Here is a 25,312-nt window from a genome sequence, read left to right on the forward strand (position 1 = left end):
AGGAAGGATCCCCAGAGGAGTAAGCTGAGGGGGGGGCCTTCAAGGTGCAGATTTGGCTGAGTCACCCTGCAATGCCCATCAACTGAACCTCCAACACACTAGTATTGCCTTATGCTTGTACAGAGCTTTGTACTTTGTACATAAACGCTGGCATGCCATTGTCCCAGCCCCCTGAGTTGTTATGAGGAGATAGCACAGGGCCTGCAAGGAGAGGAGATGATATTGAGGCAGGGTCCCTTATGATGCAGAGCTAGGAGCACACATGGCTTAGGGAAGGAGACGGGCTACAGGAACTGGACCCCAAATGGAGGGAAGAGGAGAGAATGACCACTGTTCCAGCATCCATCCTACACCAGCTGGTGTGCTGGGGCGTGGCAAGGACCTCTCATTTCATCCTCACCATCGTTAATACAACGAGCTGCCTAGAGCTTGGAAGGAGTGGTGATGCTGGGGATGGGGGCGATCAGCAGCCCTGCTTAGCCCTCGTCAGTCCTTACTGGGACTTCCTCTCACACTGCTCACTGATTATCGCGCTTGTTTGGAGCAGTGGCTGTACCTCACCCTCCCTCTAGGCACACTCCAAGAACCTACAGAATGCTCGCGGGTGTCTGGGAGCGTCGGAGGAAAAGGCAACTCTCTTCCCTAATCCCTGTCCCCCTCCCCCGCATCGACAACAAAATGTGAAAAACCCTAGAATCCTTGGAGCTACGTCAAGGCTCCCATTTTCGATCGTGACTGTCACTGGATTTTCCCAGACACTTCCTAAAATCATTTGGCGTGGACCGTGCCTCTACTTTTGATGGCTTCTTAATCAGAAGTATGCAGAGCACCGCCGGCATACTCGTGCTGGCCGGCTGTCCCGAGGGTCGCGGGCGCCGAGTGTTCCCAGCGCACAGCCCCCGAGGCAGGCCCGGGAAGGAGGGGCGCGTCCCGACCAAGCGCGCTCCCCGACCCGGCTCGCAGGGCTGAGCGTGACCTCCCGCCTACACTCCTGCCCCAGACGGGCAAGGACGCGCAGTCTGAGCTGGGTCCTAGAAGGAAAAAGTGAGCGCCCGCCGGTTCTACTCACTGTCGTGCCTGCGGGGTGCCGGCCGCCTCCCTCCGAGGATGCGCCCGTCCTAACATACGCGCGCCAAGGCCGGCAGCAGGGCGCGGCCCTGCGGGCACCGATAGCTGCCCAGGGCCCCGCGCGCCGCGCCTGCCGCCACCGCCCCAGGTCTGCGTGCGCGCGTGCGTGAGCGCGTGCCGACCGGGCCCGCGACCCACACCGGGGTCGGCGCCGCGGCACAGCGCCCGCGGGGCGGCCGGGAACTGGCGGCGAGCGGAGGCGCCGCGTCCTGCCCGGTGGGCGCCTGGCCTTGCCCGAGGCCCGCGCGCCCCGCGCCCGCTGAGGGTCCCCGCCGCCGCAGCCACAGAGCCCGAGCGGTTGGCGGCGGCCGGGAGCCTCCTTAGCGGAGCCCCATGATGTCAGCTGGCCCGGAGCGGCGGCCGTGCGGCGGCGGGGATGGGGCCGAGGACGCCGCGCGGCCGTCTGCACGCCCCTCGCCCGGTCCGGGCCCCGGCTCGCTGGCCCCGTCGCCCGGCAGCCCCGCCGCCGCCGCGGCCCAGCCGCCCGCGAACCTGTGGCTGGAGCTCGGGCCCGCCTGCTCGAGGGCGCAGCAATGCCCGAGCGAGTCGAGCGGGCAGACGAGCGGGGACCTCGGCACCAGCAGCAGCAGCGGCGGCGGCAGTAGCGCCGGGCTGTCCCCGGGCTCCGACTCGGACAGCAGCGGCGTGGTGTGCGGCGGCAGCGGGGGCATGCGCGGCGCCCTGTCCCGCTCCTGGAGCCTGGAGAGCCTGCGCTCGGCCACCGCCGGTAAGGGCGCCGCCGTCGCCCCGCGCGCCGCCGCTCCCTGCGTCTGTCCGTCTCGAGCGCCTTCTCTCCATCCCTCTCGAGACGGTCTCTCCTCCTGTCCTTTCCTCCTGCACTTTTTCTGTTGCTTGTTTCCATCGTTTGGTTCCTGGCTTCCTATTGCTTTGCTCTTACGATTCCTTCTCTCTTTCCGGGTTTTCTTCCGATTTCCCACCACCCCCGTCCCGTTTTCACCCACTTCTACCTGTTACAGCCGAGCCCTAGTCGGCCCCCTCCCCCCTCGTAGCCGGGCGCGTCCTCAACTGGGAAACTGAGTGTTTACGGTGAGAACAGAATGTGGTCCCTTGATGCGCCGTTTCCCTTCCCCAGACTGTTCTTGACGGATGGTACAGGTCTGGCTTTCCGAACTGCAGCTCCTTGAGTTCTGTAAATCAGAGGAGAAAGGAGAGGGCTCACTAGCCAAGGGTAGACCGGATTCAGTGTGTTTGGTCCTAACTCTAGGACTGGGGCTCCCTGCAAGAGGAGGGGCTCTAGAGGTCCCTTCAGAGGGACCCTCTGAAACAGTGCGGTTTCCGTGAGATGGGATTGCTTTGATGTCCCCTGGCACTGTGTGCCCCCCCCTTAGTGCTCCCTTTCTGCCCCAGGGACCGAATTCTGGGTGCAAATTGATAGGAAGACTTTGACCCTAAATATTAATTAGCAAGGAAGCCCAGAGTGGTGACGCTTGATTAGTTGCTAAACTGCAATCTTTATATTTTACTTCTTGGAAACCTTCAAGTTATTTTTGAGCCCCTGTAATGAGAGCTGTAAAGGAAGGCAGGTGCTGCCTGGGAATCAGGGAGGTAGTTCACCCATTATGCTTCTGGTTGGGGGTGGGGATGCTGCCTGTTAAAGCCATAGAGCCCCAGGTAGGCAGTGGAGATGAGGGTCTGCACGTGCCCGGGTCAGAGCAGCAAAGCCAGAGAGGAGCAGGGGGGCCATGCAGGCAGCAGGGTTGTCTTGTCGCATTCCGTCCGCTGTAGTTGTCCTGTCCGCGCCCGCACCTCTCCAGGATGGAGCACAGGCCAGGCTGAGGAGGACCAGAGGTCGGCTCTGTGGGTGTAAGAGTACCAGGAATGGCAGATAAAGGGTTTGGACTCTGCTCTAAAGTCCATGGGTTTGGAAAAGGAACGTGAAGGATGCCCAGACCCCTGCATTGAGCACTCCATGACCCTCATCTGTCCTGTCTCAAAACAAACGCATGAAAATCAGAAGAGTTGAGTAACCCAGCTGTTGGTGTATCCTCCAACTAAAAGTTTTTCAGAATTCTGCCACTCTGACTCCCTCCCATCCCAGTTCCCTTGAAACTTGCCTTTCCCTCCTCTCTGGGGTGCTTAAATAGCCCCTAATTCGAGAAAAACAAACTAGATAATAGCGATGGGGGACTTCAAGCAAACTGGCAAAGGAACCTTCCTTCTCTTTGCCTAAATGAGTTGCCTTCCACTTCTAGAGTCGGAGGGCGTACCTGCTCCACGTCAGCACTGGCAGACCGGTTCAAAGAGGCTGCGGGAGGTGGCCCTGGTGCCTCCCTGGACTCCCTTGCCATTTCTTCCTTCTGCCCTGGGGCAGGGGTAAGCCAGATGGATACGGCAGAGGCCTGGGTTTATTAGACACCCCTGCGATCCAGGGACTCTCCAGAGCAGACTGGGGGGACTGAGGCAGCGTGGATGAGTTTGAGAGAGAGCAGCTGTATGTGCATGAACGTGTGGGGCAGGTGTGTATGTGGGTGGGGTGGGAGTGAGGGCAGGCAAGGTGAAAGCTAAGGCCCAGAAGCCTTCTCCTTGAGGGGCTCAGAGCTGCCCTTGCAGTGGCAGGGCAGGGTTTAAAGCAATATGATGTTGGAAGAGTTGACATGAGAACCCTCAGACCTCGACTTTCTGCCTTTTTCTGGGAGGCTCTCCATGGGTAGTGTGGTATGAGGGTATGAAGGTATGAAAGGGTACATGAACCCTGTACCCTTGAGGTATGAAGGGGTACATGAACCCTGTACCCTTGAGGTATGAAGGGGTACATGAACCCTGTACAGCTGTGTGAGTGCATGGAGCCATCTCTCAACTGAATTCCTGGAGAGAATTAAGTCCTGATGTCCTGAGGCCCCCATTATATGTAATGAGTGAATCCTCTTCTCTTCTTCTGGAATGGTACTAGCTATTTGCCATCCTTGGGAGGAACTGAGAAAATAAGCATTCAAATAATTTTCTTTGGATTTGTGGTTCAGTTGAGGAAGTCTTGTTGGAAAGGCTGCCATAGAGGAGGACTTGATAGGAAGAAGAAAGAGAAGGTACATTTGTCGAGCATCTTCTATATATGCCAGGCGTGAGGCTCCATGTTACTTCATTAACCACATAAAAATCTACTGCTATACTACATACAATCCAGGTATGAAAAGAGGCTCAGAGAGATGCAGTAACTTACCCAAGGTTGCCCAGCTGGGTCATGTCTGACTAGAGCTTCAGGCCTGAATTGGTGTGACTTTGGGGGGGGGGCTCTTTGCTGGGTTTGGAGTGGAAGCTGGGCCAGGCCCAGCAGGAAAAGGCAGCATACTGGGGGGATTCACATATTGAAGTAATGTCTTAGCTACTTGCATGGTCACTGTTGTCTTTATTCAACAGACAGCGCTTTTATTCTGGGTCCCAGGTACCCCATTTTCAAAATGAGGACATGGAAATCTAAGGTCTGACCTCTTTTCTAATCAACTCTAGAATTCCACGATCCTAGTCAGGGCTGTTGAATTAAGGTGGGTTCCCACTAGTGAGTTGGCATTTATTTCATATTGTATTTCCATTTGACTGGTCTGTGGCTCTAAGACAAAACATATGTGTGTTGAATTGCCTCTGAAGGAAGATTAAGAATTACCAGTAAAAGATCCTTAGCAAAACTTAATTATTGTGGTTGTGATTTTTGTGATGAAGTGTATTGCTAAACATTTTAAAAGCTGTCAGCAAGAGCCAGAAAGGTTAGTACTTGAGGCTGGAATTACAGCTAACCTGCCGGGCAGAACATTAGCCAGGAAATCCAGCACAGAACTGTAAGTAGACCTTCCTTGTTTCCAAAGACTTTTTGTTTGTTTGTTTTGTTTATTTTTGGTTGCTTTGGGTCTTCGTTGCTGCACGCGGGCTTTCTCTAGTTGTAGCGAGCGGCGGCTACTCTTCGTTGCGGTACACGGGCTTCTCATTGCGGTAGCTTCTCTTGTCGCAGAGCACGGGCTCTAGGCGCGCGGGCTTCAGTAGTTGTGGCTCGCGGGCTATAGAGCGCAGGCTCAGTAGTTGTGGCACAGGGGCTTAGTTGCTCTGCAGCATGTGGGATCTTCCCAGACCAGGGATCGAACTCGTGTCCCCTGCATTGGCAGGCAGATCCTTAACTACTGAGCCACCAGGGAAGTCCCCCAAAGACCTTTTGAATTTTAAATATCCAGTCTTGGCATTTTCCACTGAAATGTCACTTACCCTGGTTTGGAGAAGGCTTTCCTTAAAGGCAGATTCTGAAAATAAAATGTAGTTGACAGAGTGGAATTTCCATAGCCCTTTCTTCTGCCCAGTGTTCTCTTCTCCCCCTAAGCGCCTGTAGCCTCCGTAGCCCTCAGCTATGCTATCACGCCACTGTTACTTGGCTAAGACTTTTTAAATTCCTATTCTGGATGTGTTGTCTCACAGGCTTAATTCTCAATTCACGCTTCTGGGGTTGACGGTTCTCACTACCCGTGCTGACAGTTGTCACTACCTGACAGTTCTCACTACCTGGTCAGTGTCATATGATTTCTTGGGAGAGAACCCATGCTACATCCACATTCCTCTGCAAGCCCTGGAGGCATTTTTCTGGCTCAGAAGGGAATCAGACTCATGAGAAGGCTGTGCCTCTCTTGCAATCAGACATTTATTTAACACATCAGGTTCCAGGCACAGCTCTAGGCACTAGAGATGGCAAACAAATTGTACAAGGTTATTGCCCTTAAAGGAATCACAGCACAGAGAGAGACAGGCAGCATCAATTCATTATGATAAGTGCTGTGATAGAAGTAAACTCAATGGGATGATGTTCCAGAACCACTACCAGTAGATAATTCTCTAGAAGGATTCACAGAGCTCAGAAAAGTGGTGACACTTGTAGTTCCAATATATTACAGTGAAAGGATTCAAATTAAAATCTAGGCAAAAGGTGCATAGGACAGAGTCCAGGGGAAAGCAGGCACAAGCTTCCAGGTGTCCCCTTTCATGGAATCCCATGGACCATACTTAATTCTCCCAGCAACATGGCGAGAACATGTAGGAAGTATTGCCAACCAGGGAAGTTCACCCAAGCCTTGAGGTGGAGGGTTTTTATTGGCGGTCAGTTACTTAGGCATGTAGCATCCACAACTGACCTTAGTTACTTAGTCTCCAGTCTCTACAGAGGCCACTAATATAGTGTAGCTCAAGGGGCCCAGCATAAATCATATTATTAGCATAAACTATCTGTCATGTCCCAAGGCCCCAGGTATGCAAAGACACTGTTAGTGGGCAGGATATTTTAAGGACTTAAAGTCTGTCTCCCAGGAGCCAGTCCTTTCTTCCAAATATGCAAGGCTTGAATATCTTTGTCTTTACTGCACAGATAAGGAAGCTCAGAAGAGGGGTGCCAGGCCCAGCCTGTCATGGGGGGCAGGGACAGGAGGAAGTGGTTCAGAGAAACACATCAGGAGGAGGTGTTGCCTGAGCCTTAATGCCTACAAGTTTGTTGTGATGAGGTGTAGAAAGAGCTTTGGGGAGAGAGGGCTAACATAAACAAATGCTGAAAACTGTATGAAGAAAGGGAACCTGTGCTGACTGAGCATCTGTGCTAGGTACCATGCCGGGTGCTTTAAATATGCAGGAATTGCATATACTATGGAATGAGAAGCATAGCAAGAGATGAGTCTGCAGACAGGAAGACCAGACTGTGGCTGCATGCTAGAAAATGTGGACTAACAATTTTTGGAGCCATGGAAAGGTTTCAGGCAGAAGATTGATGTGGCCAAATTGCTTATATACTTTTTTTCCTTCTTTATTTTTCTTAAAGTTATGCACAGTAAAAATTACTCTCTTTGGTGTATAGTTCTAAGAGTTTTGACAAATTTAAACAGCTGTGTAACCACCACCATAATCAAAATATAGAAGTTTCATCACTCCAAAAAATTAAAGCTGCCCCTTTGTAGTCAACCCTTTCCCCCACCTCCAGTCCCTGACTAGTCTATTCTCCATCCAAATGGATTTGCCTATTCCAGAATGTCATATAAATGGAATTGTATCATGTTGTCTTTTTAGTCTGGCTTCTTTCACCTTACATAAATGCATTTGAGGTTCATCTATGTTTTTCCATATATCAGTAGTTGGTTTTCTCCTTTTAATTGCTGAATAGTGTTCCACTGGATAGATGTTCCACAGTTTCCTTATTAGTTCACTAACTGACATTTGAGTTGTTTCCAGTTTTTGTCTATTACAAATAAAACTTCTGTGAACATTAGTGTATGAGTCTTTGTATGGACATGAGTTTTGTGTCTCTTGGGTAAGTACCTAGGAATGAATTGTTGGGTCATTTGGTAAATGAACGTTTACCTTTATAAGAAACTACCAAACTTTTTTCCAAAGTAGCTGCATTCTCACCATCAAAGTATGCTGGTTGACATTGCTCTGTATCCTTGTCTGTGCTTAGTATTGCCAATTTTTTAAGCCATTCTATTAGGTGTGTAATATCTCATTTGGTTTTAATTTGTAGTTGCCTAATGACTGTTGATGTTGAACATCTTTCATATACTTATTTGCCATATTTATATCTTCTTCGGTGAAGTGCCTGAATCTTTTGCCCAGTTTTTATTGGGTTATTTTCTTATTATTGGGTTTTGAGAGTTCTTTATACTGTCTTCTGAGTAGAAGTACTTTGTCAGATATATGATTTGCAAACATTGTTTCCAGTCTCTGGCTTGTATTTTAATTCTCTAATAGTGTCTTTAGGAAAGCAAAAATTTGTAATTTCAATGGAATCTAATTTATAGTTTTTCTTTTACGGATCATACTTTTAGTGTTATAGTCAAAAAATCTTTACCGAACCTGAGGACACAAAGAGTTTCTCCTGTGTTTTCTTTAGGAAGGTTTTATAGTTTTACATTTTATACTTAGATCTTTGATCCATTTTGAGTTAATTTTTATAAGGTTTGAGATGAGGGTGAAAGTTCTTTTTTTGCATTTGCATTTTCAAATGTTGTAGCGCCATTTAGTTAAAAGACTTCTTTCTCCACTGAATTGCCTTTGTACCTTTGCCAAAACCAGCTATCTATGTTTGTTTCTGGACTCCCTGTTCTTTTCCACTGACTAAGTGTCTATCCTTTTACGCATACCACATGGTCTTGATTATTGTAGCTTTATAGTATGCCTTAAAATCAGGTATGTGAATCATCTAATTCTGTTCTTCTTTTTCAATATTGCTTTAGTTATTCTATTTTTTTTTTTGCCTTTCCTTGTACATTTTAGAATCAGATTGTCAATATCTACAAAATATCCTCCTGCAGTTTTGACGTGGATTGTGTTGACTCTATAGATCAATTTGGGGAGAATTAAATCTTGACAATATGGAGTCTTCCAGTTTATGAATGTTGTACATCTGTGGCTAGGAAGCCAAGCCAAGAATTCCCCACTAGATCTCACCTGCAGCACCTGTAGATTTGGGTGAATTCCTGCCTTCTAAATATTTCCAAACTATCCTAAAGCTCCTGAGCCTGCCAGAAGGTGACTTTCCTTACTGACCTGTAAGGCTGGGAACCCAATTAGCCTGACATCAGGCCGCTTTTTCCAAGAGGGCTTTGTGAACATTGGCTCCAGGAAGTCAATCTGAGCTCCTTACAAGTGTCTGGTTATTTTTATTTTTATTTTTTTGCGGTACGCGGGCCTCTCACTGTTGTGGCCTCTCCCGTTGCGGAGCACAAGCTCCGGACGCGCAGGCTCGGCGGCCATGGCTCACGGGCCCAGCTGCTCCGTGGCATGTGGGATCTTCCCGGACCGGGGCACGAACCCGTGTCCCCTGCATCGGCAGGCGGACTCTCAACCACTGCGCCACCAGGGAAGCCTGGTCTGGTTATATTTGACTAAACTAGTATCATTCCCAAGTATGACATTCCAGGCAAGGGCTTGGTTGCGTAGCCAATGTTCCAAGTATTCCTCTTCTTAACAAGGAGGACAGATTGTCATTGAACCTATGCAAATAATTATATTGCTTTGAAAATAAGAATACTTAGTAAGAGTTTTTTAAATTCTGGAGGGGTCAGATAGGGAGAAAAAGATATTATTTACAGATGTTTCATTTAACTTTACAAAGTGTAGTCTACTAAATGACAATTTATGAGTTAAAGATAATGTAAGAACAAAAGGGGGTTCTTGTATAGCCAAGCAATAGAACATTAAAATGAAAGATCTGATGAGAATTCATAATAAGGATAATGTAATGGACGAGGAACTTTGGTTGTTTCTGCAGTATACAAAACAAGATAATGAAGTCAATCAAAAAAAATTTAGACAGGGCTTCCCTGGTGGCGCAGTGGTTGAGAGTCCACCTGCCGATGCAGGGGACACGGGTTCGTGCCCCGGTCCGGGAGGATCCCACATGCCGCGGAGCGGCTGGGCCTGTGAGCCATGGCCGCTGAGCCTGCGCGTCTGGAGCCTGTGCTCTGCAACGGGAGAGGCCACAGCAGTGAGAGGCCTGCATACCGCATTAAAAAAAAAAAAATTTAGACATCATAATTATAAATATAATGATTAACCCTGTTCTCAAAGAAGGCCGTTAACGTTACATCTAACTTGTTAAAATGGATGAACATTTGCAGGGGAATCTGTACGGAGGATGCATCTTTACAGAGGAAAAAATCTTCAGATATAACATATAATAATTCTGACGGAGTTATATTATGAATATGCCAAGTACACAGTTAGAATATATCAAATATATAGAGAGAGTCAATAAGTCTGGAGCAGACCTGTATATTAATAAACATCTGTAGATTAATAAAATCCCATAAGTAAGTGATATGAATCCCTTACAAGATGCTAGATTTAAAGAAGTACAGTTGCAACCAAGTTAACATTTTAAAAATACAGTTGACCTTTGAACAATGTCAGGGTTAATCCACATACAGTTGATAGTCAGCCCTCTGTATCCGTGGTTCCTCTGCACCTGCAGATTCAACCATGCATGGACCATGTAGTAGGTAGGACCATGTAGTCCTGTAGTATTTACTACTGAAAAAAATCCATGTATAAGTGGACCTGCACATTTCAAATCCGTGTTGTTCAACTATAAATGAAATTATGACTGATAACACTATACAGTTGTTGTATGATATCAGGAAAAGTGGCACCAGGATTCCAATGAATAGAAACACATCATGGACAGCAAGGACATTGGCAATTCTCTAGGGACTTTCCATACAGTATACAGTGTCTGAAATATTTATATTATTGGTATTTTATCCATTCAAAAATTTTTTTAATATTTATTTATTTGGTTGCACCAGGTCTTAGTTGTGGCTAGCTGGCTCCTTAGTTGTGGCATGCAAACTCTTAGTTGTGGCATGTATGTGGGATCTAGTTCCCTGACCAGGGATCGAATCCAGGCCCCCTGCATTGGGAGCTGCACCACCAGGGAAGTCCCTACCCATTCAAATTTAACCTAGGGAAAGCTATGCAACTCTTCTGACTTGACAACTCTTCCCATTTGACTCATCAGTATCAAATATACCTAAATATATCTAGCACTTGTCTTTCTTACAAGGTGAGAGAACAAATGCTTTATGATTTTCCAGGGGCCCTCTTGGAAATCACAAAGACAGTTATAGGTATAAAAAGTCATCATTTAGGATTTAATTTTGGAAAGGCAAAATATCAAAAATTGTCAGAAGATTTGAACAGTGATTAAGATAGGATTTTGGGTTACTGAGAACAATACTTGGCTAACTATTTAATAAAATATTTCTAAAGTAAACATGATTGTAAAGAACCTTAGCTCTTTCCTAACTAAGAAACTTTCATTTTATTAAATAATCGAGGGCATAACAAAGTCAGCAAGGCACAAGGAATGATTTTGATAATACACAGAATCTCTACTATGTAAGCAGATTACACAGAAAGCAATGAATAACCTTTTACAACCTCTTATTAAGAGCAAACCAGGGCTTCCCTGGTGGCTCAGTGGTTAAGAATCCTCCTGCCAATGCAGGGGACACAGGTTTGAGCCCTGGTCCAGGAATATCTCACATGCTGTGAAGCAATGAAGCCCATGCACCACAACTACTGAGCCTGCACTCTAGACCCCTCAAACCACAACTACTGAGCCCATGCGCCACAACTACGGTGGCACCTACAGCCCGTGCTCCACAATGGGAGAAGCCACCACAATGAGAGGCCCGCGCACAACAACGAAGAGTAGCCCCCACTCGCCACAATTAGAGAAAGCCCACACACAGCAACGAAGACCCAACGCAGCCAAAACTAAATTAAAAAAAAAAAAGAAAAAGAGCAGACCTATAGGAAATTGCCTGGCAGTCCAGTGGTTAGGAGTCCGTGCTTCCACTGCGGGGGCCCCGGGTTCGATCCCTGGTCAGAGAAACAAGATCCTGCAGGCCAAAAAAACAAAAAAAGAGCAGACCAGTAATCTAAGAAAATTTTGTCATTTTAACAGACAGAAAATCAAATTCTTTTTTTATCAGTATAGTATTTGATACTAAAGTTCCTTTTGAAAATCTTATTTAAAAACCCATCAACTCTTAGCTTTGACCATGACGTAGAATTCCCTTACAACTTTCTGTATCTGTATACATCCCTTATAGCACAGCTTCTAGAAGTGAAAAAATAAACATAATGATTAACAGAACCAACTATATACAGTCTGTCTGTAGCATATAAAATAAAAAGCAAGAGTACATAAACTTGTTATATTTAGTAATCAATGATACAGTATTGTATTTTATTGAAATGAGCTAGATACCTATTGAATATCTATCAGTTAAGTTACTTAAAGCTCTTAGAAATTATCTTCAAGCTGACATACTTCCTACTGAAAGTTTGTAGGGATAATGATTCAGTTTGGTTAAATACAAATGTACATTTTTTTTATAATCTTAAACATTTAGTATAAGTAATGCTACCTTATACAATCAGTAAGCCCATGTAAATTTAGGAAGACAAATTTGGGGGGATTTTCCCAAGTATCTTTTATTGATTTCCAGTTTAATTCAGTTTGGTCAGAGAGCATATTTGGTATGATTTAGTTCCTTTAAAAAATTTCAAGCTTCATTTTATGGCTCAAAATATGGTCTATCTTGGTAAACGTTGGGTGCAAATTTTGCTTTGAAAGGTCATTTTTGTTCAGAGAACAAGTAGAGTCCATCAAGAATAGAGCTGAGCTGGAGAGTGCTGTGCTGCCAGGTGTTGGCGAAATTGATTAGACACCAAAATGAGAGTGTCTCACAGCCAAGCCTTTAATCACTCACTGCAGTAGTGTAATCACATGTGTCAGAATGGCTATTATCTAAAAGGCAACGAGTAACAAGTGTTGGTGAAAATGTAGAGAAAAATGGACCCTCATTGATGGGAATGTGAATTGGTGCAGCTGCTATGAAAAACAGTATGGAGGTTCCTCAAAAAACGAAAAATAGGGCTTCCCTGGTGGCGCAGTGGTTGAGAGTCCGCCTGCCGATGCAGGGGACACGGGTTCGTGCCCCGGTCCGGGAAGATCACACATGCCACGGAGCAGCTGGGCCCGTGAGCCATGGCCGCTGAGCCTGCGTGTCCGGAGCCTGTGCTCCCCAATGGGAGAGGCCACAACAGTGAGAGGCCTGCATACCGCAAAAAAAAAAAAAAAAGAAAAAGAAAAATAGAACTTCCATATGATCCAGCAATTTCACTTCTGGGAAGCAACCCAAGTGTCTGTCCAGAGATGAATGGATAAAAACGATATGGTATCTGTATACACAATGGAACATTACTCAGCCATAAAAAGATGAAGTATTTCCATTTGTCATAGCACGAATGGATCAAGAGGGTACTATGCTAAGTGAAGTAAGTCAGACAGAGAAAGACAAATGCCATATGATCTTATATGTGGAATCTAAAAAACAAACAAACAAAACAAAATGAAAACAGACTCAAACAGTTGGTTGCCAGAGGAGAAGGAGGGGTGGATATAGCTAAAGGGGATTAAGAGGTACAAATCTCTAGTTATAAAATTTTAAAAGTCATGGGGATGCAATATATAGCATAAGGAATATGATCAATAATATTGTAATAACTTTGTATGGGGACAGATGGTTACTAGATTTATCATGGTGATCATTTCATAATGTACACAAATGTCAATAAAGTGCGTTTTGGCCTAAAAAACAAAAAAGAGGAGAAAGCTCTGGCTCCCACAGTGTTCCCTTTTCCTGCGTATTTGTGCAGATGGGGAGAATGTCCCACTGCAGAGAGAGCCCAGAACAAAAGGCTCCTGCCGTTTTATGGATGGGGCACCAGGGGTAGGTAGCAGGGAAAGGTTAAGGAGTACTGGGTGGGAGTGGAGAAAAGTGTCTTCAGGGTTTCCCCCCACCTCCATAAGGCATCTCAACAGAAGCACCTGTGTAAGGTCTTGGCTGAAGGCTCCAGATAAAGAGGTCTCCGAATAGAGGCACCTGGGCTAGGGATGCAGCTGTGTGTAGGAGCATGGCCAGCCAGGGGGCCGGAGTCCTACTGTAGCCACCATCCCCCTCAGAGACCGCAGTGTGCTGTCTGTATACCAGGTCTGCTCTGGAGAGGGCAACTTTCCCTGGTGAGAGTCTTTGTAATTGCCTTTGGTCAGACCTGAAAGATCACCGTAGGTTTTTGGTCAGGAGCTGGACTCTTTTGTGGTTATCTAAGCAAGATATGATGGTGGCCATGAACTAAAACACCAATAGTGGGGCAAGACTTGAAAGTAAACTTCAAAAGGTGTTGCATAGGAGGTGTTGCCCAAACTTGGTAGTAGATTGGTGTCATAGGTTGGGTTTCCTGGGAAACAGCCTCAGACAGAATTTAGAGCACAGGATGTTTATTAATTAAAGAGTGTCTTTGGGGATCAACATCCAGGAAAGGAGAGGAACGAGGCAGTCATGGGCAAAGGGAGAGATCCAGCTATATGATGCAGATCCAGTAACAGCCATGGCCAACTTCCCAGTCACTCAGGAGCTAGAATGGCCCTTCACAGTTGTGTCAACTTGGGCTGAGATGGCTAGGCCTTTATCCTTCCACATCAATTGATTGGGGACCACTCCAGGAAGGGGCGGGGCCTTGGGGATGATGGCTCTCTGAACTTGCAACAGTCTCTCAGGGCGCTATCACTGAAGGCTACTTGTCATCAGTTTCCAGCATTGGGGCAACTGCTCATAGAGAGCAAAAGAGGTACCTGTAACTCCCAGGCATTTGACTTGGGTACCCAGGGTGGGTGGAGATGCTCTCACTGAGGTAAGTAGTCCAGGACCAAGAGGTTGTAGGAAGATGCTGAGTTAAGTTCTGGACATGTTGACAACTTGGGAATCAAGAAACGGGATCAGGTCCCATTTTTCCGAGTGTACAAAGAACTAACTGTGTCAATCATGTTTTCATTTTCTGTATTACCTAATGCTTTTATATTTGGGAGCCTTGCTAACACTAAAGAGAATGCCCCTCCCAGGGCTAGCTAATTCCTAGAGCCCATGCTCTTCAAGTGCAAGCTAGCCAATCCAGCGCCCACACCTCCACCTCCTTTATCGGGCTGTCACCCTCAGTGCCACTATGCCCTGTCCTAATGTCTCCAGGGTCAGGGGCCAGACAACTTGGCCAGCCTCTACACCCCGGAACCCCAGCAGTGATTCAGACTGGCCAATCCTGCCTGCTTACCCCGCCTTGCCTTGCCTTTCCCATTGAAACCACAGTCAAGGCTCTGGCCCATCTTTCCCCACTCCCTGCACCTCCTGACTAAGCCTGGTACTTCCACATTGGCCCTGCGTGACATGCCAAGCTTCATATTTCTAGGGAACCATGAGTATAAACTTCTTCCTTCATGACAGTCATTTCTGTGTCTGCATGTCTTACTGTACCTGATTAAAACAAATTCTGGGTACATTTTAAAACACTAATTTAGGTGATCTAGGCTTCCAGACCTGTCATCTAGGCATCTCTCTACCCACCCTCTGCTGTCAGTAGTAGAAAGAACACTGCTGAGAGGATGCAGATGAAGAAGAGAAAGAAGAAATGCCATTTTAATTAAGAATTGTTCTATTTAATTCTCAGAACAGTTCTATTTTATAAATAAGATAAATGGGAGTTCACAGAGTTTACTAAGTGGTGATCACATCACACAGCTGATTGATTAGGTAGCTTAGAATTGACCTCTGGTCTATCAGGTTACCATGTTTCTTCCATTCCATCTGCATCTGATCTGAGATGCTTATTTGGTCTCTGTTGAGCAGTGAGGAAATTGCTGCATGGGGAGGTTGTCCAAGGCAATTACTATGAAAGCGAAACTAGAAACACACATCCCAGAGTGTGACCTAGAGCAGGGCTCCCCAGCCCCCGGGACATGGACCAGTACCGGTCCGCGGCCTGTTAGGAACCGGGCCGCACAGCAGGAGGTGAGTGGCGGGTGAGCGAGCGAAGCTTCATCTGTATTTACAGCCGCTCCCCATTGCTCGCATTACCGCCTGAACCATCCCACTTCGCATCTGTGGAAAAATTGTCTTCCAAGAAACTGGTTGCTGGTGCCAAAGAGGTTGGAGACTGCTAACCTAGAGCACTAGTCGTCAGCGATGTTTAGTGGAAAAGGGGATCCATGATCAGATAAGTTTGGAGAAGGCAGGTTAAACATCTCAGAGCCTATAATTTTCTTCTCTGCATTGTAGCACTTTCAAAGTTCATTTGACTCTAGAATTTGTGTGTGTGTGTGTATGTGTGCACATATACACCTGAGGGGCACACTTGGGAGATGTTGACCTCATGCTTCCGTTTCCTACTAGCCCCTGCACCGTGGGATGCCACAAGCCTCCCCTGGGCTCCAAGTTCAGTGCCAGGGATGGTTAGATGGGTTGATTTCGGACGCACGCAGCAGTGAGCAGTAGCTTACAGTAAGCAGTGACTTGAAGCAAGAACTTAGTTCCCTGACTGGGGATTGAACCCAGGTTACCTGAATGAAAACCAGGATCTTAACCACTAGACCACGGGGCCAGAGGATAGAAGCTAAGTCCCCAGTCCTTTGTCTACCTTGAGAGGAAGAATCTGACAAGGAGACAGAAGGTATAGAAGAAAGTAAAAGTGTTTATTAGAAAAGCAGACTACATGCAGAAAGACGCACGGGCGAACTCAGCAAGAGAGTCACAAGAGGCGCACCTTTGGGAAGTTTAAATCCTTCATAAGGAGGCAGTCTTCTGGGTCTTTGTCTTCTTCTTGGCCAATTGTATTGTTTTGACCCCACGGCAAATTTGTCTCATGACCCTCCCCTGGGCGCACACGCACCCCTCAGCCAAAATGGATTTCATCACAAAGGCATGGGGGAGGAAGACAGCAAGACTTACTATGGTCTGGCTTCCCCTGCCTTTTTGACCCTGGGAAGCCTTTTGTGCATGTGTAGTGTCTCCCTTGCCACGAGGATGGGAAACGTATGACCTCTTGATCTTTTAACAGGGTTTAGCCCCTCTCTGTCCCTGCCATAGAAGTGTCCAGTGTCCAGTTATCTACCCTATTCCTGTTATTCTTATACTGAAGTGCAGATCTCAAAATGTAGACAGGAGTCTGGTCATAAATATGTAGCACATGTTTGTCTCTTGCCTCAGGAAATGTAAACAGAGAGCTGGTAGTGAGCCCATCTTTTTCTCACCCCAGGAAGTGTGAACAGGAGGCCAGTTGTAAATGTCTAGCCTGGAGCCCATCTATCTCCTGCTTCAAAGTTAGAAGTTATATAGGAGCCTTCTGAATTATACTCACTAAAATCAGCCAATAATAATGCCAGCAAATAATTCATTTTGAGGAGAGGAGGCAGATGAAGGCAGATGTGGAAACACTCCAGAAAGTTTCAGGAAATAATCTAGACAACTCTCTGAACTCAGTCGTCTTAACTGAGAACCTGAGTTGTGTAAGATACACTGAAGAAAGAAAAGGTGGGACCTGTAGACTGGAGGCAAGTGATGTAAATTGAGAGATACGAGCTTAAGCAAAAGAAGAGAGTTTTTTGACCCACCTCCTAGAGAAATGGAAATAAAAACAAAAACAAATGGGGCCTAATGAAACGTCAAAGCTTTTGCACAGCAAAGGAAACCATAAGCAAGACAAAAAGACAACCCTCAGAATGGGAGAAAATATTTGCAAATGAAGCAACTGACAAAGGATTCATCTCCAAAATTTATAAGCAGCTCATGTGCTCAATAACAAAAAAACAAACAACCCAATCCAGAAATGGGCAGAAGACCTAAATAGACATTTCTCTAAAGATATACAGACTGCCAACAAACACATGAAAGGATGCTCAACATCATTAATCATTAGAGAAATGCAAATCAAAAGTACAATGAGACATCATCTCACACCAGTCAGAATGGCCATCATCAAAACATCTAGAAACAATAAATGCTGGAGAGGGTGTGGAGAAAAGGGACACTCTTGCACTGCTGGTGGGAATGTGAATTGGTTCAGCCACTATGGAGAACAGTATGGAGGTTCCATAAAAAGCTACAAATAGAACTACCATATGACCCAGCAATCCCACTACTGGGCATATACCCTGAGAAAACCATAATTCAAAAAGAGTCATGTACCACAATGTTCATTGCAGCTCTATTTACAATAGCCCAGAGGTGGAAACAACCTAAGTGTCCATCATCGGATGAATGGATAAAGAAGATGTGGCACATATATACAATAGAATATTACTTAGCCATAAAAAGAAACGAAATTGAGCTATTTGTAATGAGGTGGATAGACCTAGAGTCTGTCATACAGAGTGAAGTAAGTCAGAAAGAGAAAGACAAATACCGTATGCTAACACATATATATGGAATTTAAGAAAAAAAATGTCATGAAGAACCTTGGGGTAAGACAGGAATAAAGACACAGACCTACTAGAGAATGGACTAGAGGATATGGGGAGGGGGAAGGGTAAGCTGTGACAAAGCAAGAGAGAGGCATGGACATATATACACTACCAAATGTAAGGTAGATAGCTAGTGGGAAGCAGCCGGATAGCACAGGGAGATCAGCTCAGTGCTTTGTGACCGCCTGGAGGGGTGGGATAGGGAGGGTGAGAGGGAGGGAGACGCAAGAGGGAAGAGATATGGGAACATGTGTATATTTATGGCTGATACGCTTTGTTATGGAGCAGAAACTAACACACCATTGTAAAGCAATTATACTCCAATAAAGATGTAAAAAAAAAAAGAAACGTGAGGTAAGAAAGCCAAGATGCAGCCTGGCCCAGGGAGAGCCTGGGGATCAGGCAGCAGTGGGGTCTGGGAGGGGGCTCATCACTGCTCTCCTCTGTGCCAGCTTCCCTCTCTGCTGTGGACAGCGCTGTCTTCGTGGGAAGCCAGAACAATCATAATTGCCTCTGTGAGCTGGGCAGACAGGCATTCCAAAAGGTATCTACTGCAAGGCAGTTTCTAGTCTTGTTAAAAAGATGCTATTTATACACAGGAAGTGGTGAAGACACTGATTGCTAGAAAGCACAGCTCAGACACGACCGCCAAGATGGTCGAAGAGGGAAAGGCTCCTTGAAGGCTGGCGAGGTTGGCTCTGAGGGGTCTGAGCTGCAATGGTGTGAAAGTGCAGCTGTTCTGTGCTCAGGCGTCAGAAGGGCTGGCATGAACTGCAGGACAAAGCTCGGGACCGCCGCCCCCCACCAGCAATGGGGCGAGACTCGTTTGGGGCCCAGCAAAACAAACGAGTTCTCCTTAGGGACTTGTTCCATTTCATCAGTGCCTCTGCTTCATGTTCCGGCTGCAGCCATGTCCCCAGGAAAACAGATTGTAAAGGGGCTAGATGGGAGAGACAGGGGAAATTTGGGAAAAATCATCGGCAGGAGGTGATTAATAAGTGCTTGTGTTCACCTGTTCTCTCTACCTCTCCTGCTTCGGGCAGTTCAGTGGGCTCTGAGCAGGGTCCTTTGCTTCCCTCCCCCAGCACCATCAGCACGGATGGAGCAGGGGAGGCTGGGAAGGGCACTTCCAGCCCTGAACAAGCAGCAGGGAGGAGGAGACTCTTCCAGCGTGTTGTCACCCATCTCAGCCACCCAGCAAGCAGACCTTTCTGTACTTCCTGCATGTCTTCCATCTGATGTATCTGCCATGGTTCCAGCAGCCCCACAACCTGTGACAAGAGCGCAGCCCTCCCTGCCTGGCCGGGCGGCAAAGGGCTGGGCCGTCCCGGGCACTAAGCCTGCCTTGGGCTGCTGGTGCTGGCCCGTGCCCGGCCCTGCCGCAGCCCAGAGGAGAGTCTGTGAGCTGTGCTGCACCGTCCTGGCCCCAGACTCACCTGGCCGGGAGCACAGGGAGACGGCTCTGGGAAGTCGGAAGTCTGAAGGTCCCAGAAGGGGCCCCTCAAAGCACCTAGGTGACGATAGGTCTCCCTCCACCGTGGAATGACCTCCACGTTTTGACGCTGCTTCTCGGTGGGGGCCTGGTCAGAGCCTGCAGACCCTCAGCAGTGGGCATTATGAGCTGTGTCAAGGCCATGTTGGCTGTGGCAGCTTGTGAATGTAGTGAAAGATGTGGATTAACATTCGAAGCATCAAGTCTGATCTTCTAATTTACTTTGAAAGAAATCGCCTGTGGGAAGTACTAGAGAGCTGAGAAGGACACTGGGCTTGGGAGCTTGGATCCCAGCTGTGCCTCTTACTGTGACGAGCTGACAAGTGACCTGATTCTCTACCTTCAGGCTTCTTCTCTGTAAAATCAGAACCATAACATGATTCCGAGGGTTTTCATGAGGATTAAAGGAAGTAATGTGTGCAAATTTCCTAATTTACTGCCTAGCACAGAGGGAGTAAATGCTCAATAAATTTATGGAATAAATGGCTGAACTTTGGGTAGAAAAACAAGTCAAATAAGTCCTCTGTGGATGAGTAGGTCAATCTGTGCCCCAGTGAGTTCCCAGGCAGGCTGTCCGGCCACTGGCAACAGACTCAACCAGGAGAGACCAGAGTCAAGCGAGGCTTCTCCCACTCCAAGCCCTGAAGGCCGTCCCAGGGGCCCCGAAGGAGCCTGCCTCAGGCTGGAGACTTCCTGTTGGCCTTGGAGGCCAGAACTCCCAGTTCAGGCTACATCCGAGTGGGCAGTGTTCCATCCCTGGAAGCATCTCAGGCAGGAAATTAGGATCACCTATGAAATTGTGATACGTGGGCACAGAGAATTGAAATTGGATCTGGGGTTTAGGAGATTTTAAGAATTAACTTTTATTGATTTTTGTTATGACGAAAGTAATGTATGATCATTATAGAAATTTTAGAAAAAAGTCACGTGAAATCTCCCAACCCAGAAACCATTGCTATTAACATTAGGGTATATATTTGGCCGATCTTTATTCTGTGTATAAACTTGTCATTAACGAAATGGAGCTCATAGAGTATGTTTTGTTTCATGATTTTTTCCCCCTACACACACACACTTAATAATATGTTGTGGGCTTCTCCAGAAGTCATTAAATATTCCTCAACAGTATTATTTTCATGGCTACATTTTATGGACATATGGTATTTTTAGTTAATATACTATTGTTGAACATTTAGGTTGTTGTTTACAATTTTTTAGTATTTTAAACAACACTCTACTGGGTGTCTTTATATTCTTTCATCATTATTTTCTTAAGATAAACTTCTAGAAATGGATTTGCTGAGTCAAAACGTATGTAAAATTTGAAGGTTTCTTATAAGTTTGAATTAGATTTCGATTGTGGTTTTACTCACCATTTGGTGCGAATCCCTAAAACAGGACTATCCTATATAATTTCAATAATATGTTAGACCTGGTATGTTTGTGTTAGGAAAATATGCTGTATCATAAATAGCAGTGAGCATCATTGTGATTAAAAAAAAACTGAGAAGAATAAGTATAAAGGAATAGGACAAAATTGCCCATAATCTCTCTTCCCAATTAGATCAATTCTTAACATTTTTAGTATTTTTCCTTCCAGGTTTTTTTTTTTAACATCTTTATTGGGGTATAATTGCTTTACAGTGGTGTGTTAGTTTCTACTTTATAACAAAGTGAATCAGCTATACATATCCTTCCAGGTTTTTTTTTGGTGTGCGTTTAAACACAGCTGATATCATTTCTGTAGGCTTCACCTGGTACTTGTGCTGGTGTGGTTTGTATGTGGGGAAATGCGCTAGACTTGTCTCCATCAGCGTTTTGATGCCAGGACTCATGTTCTGTCCTCCTTGTGTCCTGACACCACATAGCACTGTCATGAGCACCAAGCAGATGCTTTATACAGACCTTCTCTGAAAGGACTGGAGAGTCCAGAAAAGCAAAGATAAAATCAGTTAGTGGCCATATGGTGGGGAATTATCGCCATGTTGTTAAGACTCTGCAGGGGCTGGGGACAGCTCTGCATTTCCAGGATTAACTCAGAAGCAGCATAAGCAGATCCCTTTGTACCTCTGTCCGCAAACAAACAGCGTGCACAGTGACTCATTTCCCCTGCACACTCTCCCACCACCTTTACCTGGGGCTTCCTAACCTCTGCCGTGTGTTGGGATCCAGTCAGATTTGCAGCTTTGGAGTCTAGAGATGTTTAAGACTTAGGTTTTGAGATAAGCTTTCAGAGTTTGACAGATTCAGAAAAAAAAATTTTATGTATAAAATGAATTGATATCATACAGACCCATCTCAGCCTTCTTCAGGTGAGAGAACTGCTAATTCTGCTGAGAGAAATGCTCTAAGTAGCCAAGGATTCAACAGTAACCCGTTTTTGCTTTAACATTTTTGCGTTTTCAGCCTAAACTCTTTGAATCCATTTCTCCTCCTTATTTAGTTGAATCTAGAGATGCTGATTTAATTCTTTTCTTTGCTTATTAAATATCAGCAGATACTGAAGAAGGTTTTCTAATGGAGTAGACTTAGCCTGGGCTTCAAAGTCAGACCCGTTTGAGATCAAGTCCTGGCTCCAGCCCTTGTGAACTGTTTGGCTTAGGTCCGGTATCTAATCTGGAGCCTGAATTTTCTTATCTCTAAAACGAGACTAATGACACTTCATTAATTGAAATACTGAATCTAAAGTTCCCAACAGTATTTGGCACATAGTAGATGCTTAATCAGTGTTTAGCTTTCCTTCTGCTTTCCCTAAGGACCATCATCAATGGTCACGATCTAAGACTGAGGTCATCATCCCAGATATCACTAACTGTGACCTAGAGCTGTGGGTAGGAAAAAACATAGGAAATTAATCCACATAAATCATTATCCCTGGATATTAACTGGTTATGTTTTTGAACAAATTCTTAATAGCAGTTAGTTTTATTATCTTTTTTTTCTTCTAATGAAAATTGACTATATCTGAAATTTAGGCTTCTTTTTGCTTAGCTCAATTCTGCTTCTTTTTTCTTTAATCTCTGTGGCTCAGAGGAGAGTATGTTTTATAAACAGTTTAAAGAGATGTGTAAAACATTTGTGGGTAGAAGTGTTTTGGGTGTCGGTTAAAAAAAATTGGAAAAAATCACCAATCTGACATTTTACAGAACAAGATTCCATGATTTCTTTGTTAAAATAAAGATTTAATTTCTCATTAGTTTCTGGATGAGTTTACAGCTTTAGGAGCTACAATTCAACTGGCAATTTGTAGATTGGTAAAGATAAAATTACAACTTCCAATTCTGCAAGATGATGAGCTAACTCGAGAAACTTCTGCTATAAACCCTTCAATATGCTAGATAAAATACAACAAAAATTAACTGCACAGCTCAACTGTTAGGAATGAAAGAGAAATCCCAGGTGTCAACAGTAGGAGGCTCTGAAGACAAGAGTTGAGAGTCACATCCCCTGACACGGCAGCTAACGGGGAGAAGCGGCACGTTTAATGGGAAAACATAGCAGCTAGAGTTGCTTCTGTTCCACTTGGGAACAGAAGATCAGGCCTTGGGCTGATGTGAGGCTGGGGAAAAAAAAAAGAAACCTATGCAAAACTGAGACACTCTAAGAGGTATACATCAGTGGAAGAGTGGGTTTTTTATTCTATTCAACTCTTGCTATCTCTGTTTAGGTTCTGGGTCAGGAAAAAAGTCCTCTCCTTGAGAATTTGAAATCTTGGGCCTGGACCTTACATGGATATAGAGTCCAAATTTACATCAATTCATGCAGCCTGAGACCCTACAAATTGGGAAATCACCTAAAAATTAGTCCCTGTTTAGTGATAACCCAGGGCATTTGAGAAACATTCATATATTTAATAGGTGTCCAAATAGGAGAAAATAGAATAAGAGACGTATTTGAAAGATGCATAGCTACAAATTTTCCAAAATTGATTACAGATATGAATCTTTAATTCAGTAGTGACAACACAACATTCATCATAGTGAAACTACAGAACTCTAAAGACAGTAGGAGATACTAAAAGCAACCAGAGAGAAAGAGAGAGAGAGGCCAGATTAACCACCGTGGAACCAGATTAGATGGAAAGCCTACTTAGTAACAGTGGAAGCCAGGAGAATAATAACTTCAGTAATAACTTCAGAACATGTCAAAATGCCAAGAATTCTTTACCTAAATAAAGTATCATTCAAGAGTAAGGTTAAAATAAAGACATTAAGGCCCTTCCTCTTTTCAAATACAAGATTAAGGCAATATACTTTCCTCCAAGCAGAATAGGCTGCATTCTAGAGATTTTTATGTTACTTTAATTATTTTTCAGTTCAAAATATTTTCTAATTTCTGTTGAAATTGCTTCATTGGCCTGTGTGTTATTCAGAAGTATATTGTTAATTTCTAAATATATATGGATTTTCTGATTAACTTTTTATCCTTAGTTTCTGATTTATTTGCATTGACAGAGAAAAAGTCTGCATAATTTCAACCATTTGAGATTTATTGAAACTTGGTTGATTTTCACAGCATTTTCAGTGTCTCATATGTACTTGCAAAGAATGTGTATTCTGTCTTTATTGGATGCAGGAAGTGTCATTTAAGTCTTCTTGTTGTATTTGTCTGCTTCCTTTGTCAGTTGCAAAGTACGCCTAAATCTTCCACTAGGATTTTAAATTTTTCTATTTTCTTTGTATATTTAGAGGCTATGTTATTAGGAGCGTACAAATTTAGATTTGGATATCTTCCTTAAACATTATCTTTTTGACATTATTAAATGTTCCTCTTTTTCTCTAATAATGTATTTTGCCTTATTGTCTACCTTGATATAAATACAGCTGCATTAGCTTTCTTTTGGTTAGTGTTTGCATGACATTATCATTCATTTACTTTTAACCTTTCTATGACTTTACATGTATCTCTTATAAATAGCAAGTGAGTGGATTTTTAAAAATCCAGTATGAAGATCTCTGGTTTTTAATTGGAATATTTAGTTCAACGTAACTAGTGATATATTTGGGTTTAGATCTACCATCTCAATAAATATGCTTCATTTGTCCCATCTATTTCGAGTTGCTTTTCACTTCTTTTCTTGCCTTTTTTGGATTAACTATTTTTTATTTTTCCTTTTTCTAATCTTCTGTTAGCTTGAAAGTTATAAACTTTATTATTTTTAGTGCTTATCCTAGAGATTATAACATACATCCCTCATAAAAGTCTAATAAATAAATTAGTACTTTTGACATCTTCATAGACAATACAAGGACCCTAGAATACTCCTCTCCTGACTTATAGGCCATTGTTGTCATAAAGTTTAATTTTCCCTTTTACTTTAATTTTATCTTTTTTCTCTCTATATTTTTAACTCAACAAGACATCACTGTTTTGTAGAGTCAGTGTTTGTTTATAATTTCCCATATATTTACATTTTCATTGCTCCCCATTTCTTCCTGAACCTCCAGTTTCCTACCTAGGATCCTTTTCCTTCTGCCAGAATAAACATGCTCAGTATTTTCTTTAAAGTTTTGAATATATCTGCTTGAGATTCTTCCAGTTTTTCTTTGTCAGAAAATGCCTTCCTTTTACTATAATTCCTTCATTTTCTGAGTATAGAAATTGACGCTTTGAAGATATCATTACATTGTGTTCTTGTTCTCATTGTTTTGGTTGAAAATCAGCTGTTGATCTAATATCTGCCCGTTACAGTTTTGTTTTTTGGTTTTTGTTTTAATTTTTGGCTGTGCTGTGCGGCTGGTGGGATCTTAGTTCCAACCAAAGATCGAACCCAGGCCTATGGCAGTGAAAGTGCCAAGTCCTAACCACTGGACCACCAGGGAATTCCCTAATTTCTGCACATTTAAAGTCAATATATCTCC

General features: G+C 44.6%; 1 protein-coding gene across 3 annotated transcripts in view; it reads left to right on the forward strand.

The window, feature by feature from the left end:
• Nucleotides 1–25,312, forward strand: part of LOC309963422 (rho guanine nucleotide exchange factor 4) — a gene marked incomplete at both ends in the record, with an annotated part of 252,503 nt that overhangs the window by 173,596 nt on the left and 53,595 nt on the right. The window contains one exon of one of the 3 annotated variants that reach the window (XM_082841766.1): nucleotides 1,568–1,855. The exons of 1 other annotated variant lie outside the window; for it this stretch is intronic. Coding sequence is in view for 1 of the 2 variants with exons in the window: in XM_082841765.1 (XP_082697891.1) it covers nucleotides 1,798–1,855 (58 nt within the window). Of the gene's footprint in view, nucleotides 1–1,567; nucleotides 1,856–25,312 lie in introns of those variants that run through there. One more of the 3 variants, XM_082841765.1, reaches the window with a different exon arrangement.

Source organism: Leucopleurus acutus, assembly GCF_964270905.1.
Source record: "Leucopleurus acutus genome assembly, chromosome: 6".
Taxonomy (NCBI): Eukaryota; Metazoa; Chordata; class Mammalia; order Artiodactyla; family Delphinidae; genus Leucopleurus; species Leucopleurus acutus.